This window comes from Parasteatoda tepidariorum, chromosome 11, assembly GCF_982258835.1.
Source record: "Parasteatoda tepidariorum strain Cologne lab strain chromosome 11, Ptep-v5.0, whole genome shotgun sequence".
NCBI classification, from domain to species: domain Eukaryota; kingdom Metazoa; phylum Arthropoda; class Arachnida; order Araneae; family Theridiidae; genus Parasteatoda; species Parasteatoda tepidariorum.
In genome coordinates this window covers 81,155,911-81,162,514 of record NC_141765.1, presented here as the reverse complement: position 1 = coordinate 81,162,514, position 6,604 = coordinate 81,155,911, and the positions used below count along the sequence as shown (strand labels likewise).

Here is a 6,604-nt window from a genome sequence, read left to right as displayed (position 1 = left end):
AATAACGCTTTTATAAAATTTTAGATACTCTAAAACATTGTTTTCCTATTTTAAGTTTGTTGGGAGACTTTAATAAAAAAATTTTCGAATTGAAAGTTTACTCGCTCGCAACAAAAATTTTGAAAATACTTTCACAATTTTGTGGACAGCAATTAAATTTTTTTCAGCTGTAACAATTTTTTTTCATTAGATTTCATCCAAAAATTAAGAAAAACTTAATTAAATATAATATTATGTTATTAGAATTTCAAAAATGTTGTTTTTCCTTTTTAAGGTTTTTGCGAGACTTAACAAACAAAAAAGGAAAAAAATTGATATCGAAAATCTAATTATTCGCATTAAAAATTGTGAGAATACTTTCACAATTTTTGTAGCGAACAAATCTACCTTTTTTTAAATTTTAAAATTTTTTTTTATTGAATTTCGTCGAAAAAATAAAGAAAAAGTTAAATATAATGCTATTTTCTCATTAAACTCTCAAAAATATTGTTTTTCTTTTTTAAGATTTTTACGAGACTCTAATAAAACATGCAAACAGAACAAATTGAAAATATAATTGTTCGCAACAAAAAGCGGGAAAATATTTTCTCAATTTTTGTTGCGAATGATTTCATTTAGTTTTTGTACTTGATTCTCAAGTACAAAAAGTTAGTTCAAGTTAGTTTTTTTTTTACTTGATTCTCAAAAATATTGTTTCATCACTCGAGGTTTTTTGAGACTTAAATTTAAAAAAAAAATATGCAATTTGAAAACTTAATTTTTTTGCTACGCAAATTGTGAAAATAAAAATCGAAACTCCAATGAAAAAAATATGCAAAATAAAAATTTAATTGTTCTCCACAAAAATTCTGAATATAAAAATAGTGATTTCTATAAAAAATATGCAAATTGAAAATTTAATTGTTCGCAATAAAAATTGTGAAAATAAAAATCGTATGCCTTATTAATATTTTAAGATAGTGGAGAATGGCAGAGGGCGGTGATGTATCGATCGATGCAGAAAGGGATGCTGCCGTCCTCCATTTCTTCCTTTGATCACACACAGAGACATCATCATGTTGTTTTTAGTTATTGTTCTAACCTTTGGCAGAGGAATTACTTCCCATGAGTTATGTCCTGATTCGGACAGAGAACAACTTAAATGGAGAAATAACACAACAGAACTAAACTATCTTCTGCATTCACAAAATGTAAGTTCTTTAATATTCTCTACGATATAAACCGTTTTCTTTCAAGAAACTATCTTAGTTGATTGTAAAGAACAGACACAATGCAAAGAGCAGACACAATTTAAATGATAACATGTGAATAGTATTATTAGTATTGAGGCTTCTTTTAGCCTCTATTTATATTATTCAATAATATGACTACAGATTATAGGCAATAAGTCGAGGGTATGCATTGCTTGCAAATAAATAACTATTATGATAATTTAACTTTTTACAAACACCATTTCAACATTTTTTTTAAATAATTTAAATGTTTGAAATAATTAAGTTTAAATAATTCATTCAGAAAATGTAAGTTCTTTTATATATTTCATTCTTTAGTATATAAACCATTTTTTTTTAATGGAAACTCTTAGGTGATTGCTAAGAGCAGGCACAACCTCTGCAATTTTTAGTATTAATTCAAATACTAATTTGCCAATGTTATTTATGATTTTTTGTCATGTATTTAAACTATTCAAGAATATGATTAGAGATTATAGGCAATATATTAGAGATTATAGAAAAACTTTGCCTGTTGCGACAATTTAACCTTTCAGACCATCACCATTTGAATATTTTTTAAAGGACTGAAATCTATTCCTTTTTCTAGACTGTACACATAGTCTTTATATATGCTGATGCTTTAGAATATAGATTTTTTAAATATTTAGTAAACAGGTTTTTTTTTTAACAAAGGGACATTTTATCATATACATAAAGTAAACTTGCAACAATAACATTAAACGCATGACCTTTTCCTTGTTTATACATTTTTTATCAGATTGAATAAGTTTTTTAAAAAACTTTATTTTAAGATGTCTTGATTTGTAACTTAATTTTGACATATAACAACTGAAACAAACATTCAATCAAGCATTATTTCGATTTTTTAACAACCATTAAAAAATCGAAAAATGGTAAAGTTTTTGCAAAACTGCTAACTTAATCAACTATGTCACAATTGGCAAAAAATACTAGGAAAAATATTTTTGAACTATTGTGATTCTTTTAGTATAAACTACTCATTTTGAACATCTTTCTTTCATTAAGAAAATATTTAATCTTCAAAATTGCCAATGCTGAAAGAAAACAAAACCTGCATTAATAAAAAAGATCAACGTGAGTTTAAGTTAAAACATCTCCAAAGGCAACTTTGAAACAAATCTTTATTGACCATCAAACTTCAGATATTTGCATTTATTTTTTAAAATCATCTCAATTTTGTTCGTATCTCAAATAAATGTGATTTAAAAGGGGGGGATATTTATCTACATGTCAGTTCAGTCTCAAAACGTATTTTTTCGTAATTTCCTTTTTTTTTCTAAATGCATTAACTTAAAATCAATTTTTCCCATTTTGTATAAATGATCTTAACAAATATGTCTTGTAAATAAACTAAGCACTAAATATTCAAAATATTATTTTTTTATTTTACTGTCAAATTTTGAAAAAAAAAATACTTGCATTGTTTCTTATCATTTTTGCCATATGCCTTGCGATATTAACTGTTAATTAATTTATAACTAATATTAAATTGTTACAAATTTCTCGGAAAAATGATTAAATAATAATTTATTCAATTGTTATTTTACCATATTTAAACATAACTTTCAAATAACCAAAAATAAGATGGTATTCACTGTTAGAAAACCTGCTTATTAACTGCTTTCACCTAATACGATAAAACAAACAGAATTTTATTGCATCAACTAGGCCCACCTAATGAAGATAATAAGTTCCTTTAGATGGGTACATATTATAGACGAGAAAGAAAATCTGTCAATCTTTTGTTCTAAGAACGGGGGTTCGAGTCCCAGCGTTGATAATACAATATTTTCCTCCATTCCCTTCAACACAGAATTGGGGAGTGCAGGGTACTGGAAACAGTATCCAGTATCATGAATTTCCCAATTTGTGATCCTGAGCTATTAGAATACTGTACTCTCATTCATGCAAAGATGGTGGCACCATAAAGTTGCTAAACTATCTCCAATATCCAGTTAAATTCCTTTTTTACGGCTCTGAAACCATGCTAATTGTAAATAATTAAAATACCATGTAGTTTTGTATCCATGGTTTTTTAACCATATCAGTTGTAAATGATTTCAAAACCGTAAAGGTAAAAAATGTTCTTTGCCATAAACTTTATGGTTAATTGGATGGACAGACTGCTGTCTGTTCTTTCCTCATAATTTCAGAATGAAAACTTTAACAGTGTATGCCTAATGTGTAGTGTCTTTTATAGTTTATGTTTTACAAACATTATTGAACAAATTTTATTAAAAAATAATAATTTAGAACAAAATAATGTGTTTTTTTTCTTCTTTCAATTTCCCAGTCCTGTCCAATTTATAATGCATGCACATATCTGAGAAATTCTTAACTAAATATAAAAAAATTTACCTCCGAAGGTATGCATATACCTTGAGTGCTAATATTCTGGTCAGCTCCTGCTAATATTCTTTTCATCTATAAATCAATTTCACCTTAACATGACAAAATAACAAAACTTTTTTAAGATTTATCATGTAAATAAAGATGTCATATAATTCACACATAAATAAGGTCTGAAAACCACTCAATTAAGTGTGATGCCTCAATATGTTTTTATTCTTTTGATTTCTAACTGCTTATTTTCATTTGAATCACTAAGTAGTAAAGAGGTAAAAAAATTAAGATTTTTTTTAGTGAAAGATACCTTTATAAAAGAAATTTATTTACTATTAAATTGTTAATAATAAATTTCTGAATTATTCAAAAATTACATTATTATTCACAAATTACATTAAACAAGAATTTTATAAATGCAAAGTGAATAAATATATATTTTAAGTAATGAACATTTTATAGAAAATTTATTTGAAAGTTTTTGGACTGTAAAAAAAAATATTGTTTATTTATTTTTTTAATATCAAACCTTAAATAATTTGAGAACATAAATAAAGCTCGGTGAGTTTATTATTAATGTATATTACATTCTTCCTTTTTTATTACTATTGCTATTGTTGACTAAAATATAGCGAATCAAAATTTTCGTACCGTAAATTTCAGTAATTTCTATTGCACTAAGACTATTTATCTAAGACATATATAACGAATTTTTTTAGCATTTTAATATAAAGCTACTATTGCTGAATCAAATCATTACATTATATATGTTTCTAATTTTGAATGAAAACTTTAATTCCCTAATAATGAAAAAAAAGAACATCAAACTTTTTGATTTACTAAACATTACAAAATAAATTTTTTCTCAAATATATATTTCCTTTTCTTTATCACTAAGAAACTAGGCAGTTTTCTTCACATAAAAGTTGTAACTTTCTCTGAAATTCTAATTTTTGTTAATAATAGAATATACAAGTGTAGGAGTGTAAATATTTATTTTTGTGCTACAAAACCATTTTATATCTGTTTGATGTTTGCTACATTCGCCTTTCTCTACTACTACCCAACAATAGTGGAACTGATACTCTCAGTTTTTGATTTTTTTTTTTGAATTTCTCAAGAAATACTTCAAAGGCTATTTTGTAAATGTGGAAGCTCTTGTGAATTTTCCAACTTTGCAATAATATCTAAAGCTTTTAGTGATTTGAGAGACCGACAATAAATTACGAAAGAATATAAGTATTTTTTGAACAACCTTTTCCAGAAAATCAAGCAATAAATTTGTAACTTGCATCCATTACTTTGATTTTTATTTGCAATGACTGCATAAAATTTCGTTAATCTAGCTTGATACAGATATGAACATTTTTATAAAAAAACTAATTTTTTTGTCTCATTTTTTTTTTGCTATAATTGTGGAAATATTCAGAAAAATTAAGCAAAATTTTTAAAGCAATTTAAAATTAATTACAAAATTATTGTTTTAAAATTTGAAAAAAATATGTTAATAAAAGCTCAAAATATGAATATTTAAAGTAGTTTTGTACTGCGCATTGTCAGAGAAATTTAAAATTATCTTTTCATAATTTTGTAGCTAATCGTATTTGGCAACTAATGGAAAAAATCTGATTTCAATATCTTAAAAATGTGAAAAGTTTCAAGCAATTTTCAAAATAGTTTTTGTACTTTTTCAAAATAAAAAATTCAAAACAAGAAAGTTATCAGGAACAAAATTAAATCTGTGGAAAATCCTTTCTAGTTTTGAACTTTCTTCTAAAAAGTACATTATCTACTTAGAAAAGTGCTTGAAACTTTTTATTTTTTAGGATATTTAAATCAAATTTTTTTCATTAGTTGCCCAATACGATGCGCTATAAAATCAAGAAAAAATAATTTAATATTTTTTCTGTACACGCTCAGTACAAAAGAACTGCTTTAAATACTTATATCTTGAGCATTTCTTAACAATTTGTTTTAAAATTTCAAAACAATATTTTTGTAATTAATTTTGAATTGCTCCAAAAATTTTGCATAATTTTTAATGAATATTTTTAAATTTATAGCAAAAAAAAGAGACATAAAAATTAACTTTTTTTTTATAAAAATGATCACATCTCCATAAATATTTAAGCTAGATTTACGAAATTTTACGTAATTATTGCAAAAAACAACCAAAGTAATCGATACGAGTTGCAAGCTTATTGATTGAATTCATGTTATAGGGTGTTCAAAAATACCTGCTTTCTTTTGTAATTTATAGTCTTTGCCTAAAACCTCTGAAAGCTTTAAACTTTATCGTAAATTGTAAAACATTGCATGCACCAAACACTTCTAAAATTACAAAATAGTCTTACAAGCATTTCCTGAAAAATACTATTTTCTTCCATTATTGTACGGTAGTTTACTTGGAATGAAACCACAATCTAAATAAATGATAATTATTTTATCATAGCTAAAAAATTCTTCTCGTGTGCAACTAAAATTCAATTTAATAGTTATATATATATATATAAATATATATATATATATATATAAATATATATATATATAAATATATATATATATATATATATATATATATATATATATATATATATATATATATATATATATATATATATATATATATATATATATATATATATATATATATATATACGTATATATATATATATAGATATATATTCATAAAATATGAATGTATATATATATACATTCATATTCATATTTTTATGAATACATATATTCAATATCAAAAATAATATTATAAAATGAATGAATTTAGTGATGAAAATTTCACCAAAATATCAATTGAGATGCTTCTGTGATATAATCTATTGTTTAAAGTCATTTTTAGAAATAAAAATATTGCTTCTGTTGCCATTAGGTTTTAAGAAATAGCCACTGTTCTTAGGTGTCTAATGGTACAACAGTCGGTAGTACATTCAAAATATGATACATAAAAAATGTGACTTTTATCATGATTTTATTAAATTTTTTACCGT

At 24.2% G+C, this 6,604-nt stretch overlaps 1 protein-coding gene across 4 annotated transcripts in view; it reads left to right on the top strand.

Moving 5' to 3' along the window:
- Nucleotides 1-972: 972 nt before the first annotated feature.
- LOC107446277 (uncharacterized) overlaps nt 973-6,604 on the top strand; it is a 32,350-nt gene continuing 26,718 nt past the window's right edge. For 2 of the 4 annotated variants that reach the window (XM_016060895.3, XM_016060888.3), the window contains exon 1: nt 973-1,190. In XM_016060895.3, coding sequence (XP_015916381.1) covers nt 1,056-1,190 — 135 coding nt within the window. In that variant the 5' untranslated portion in view covers nt 973-1,055. The remainder of the gene's footprint in view (nt 1,191-6,604) is intronic. The other 2 variants (XM_071187403.2, XM_016060903.3) reach the window with 1 other exon arrangement.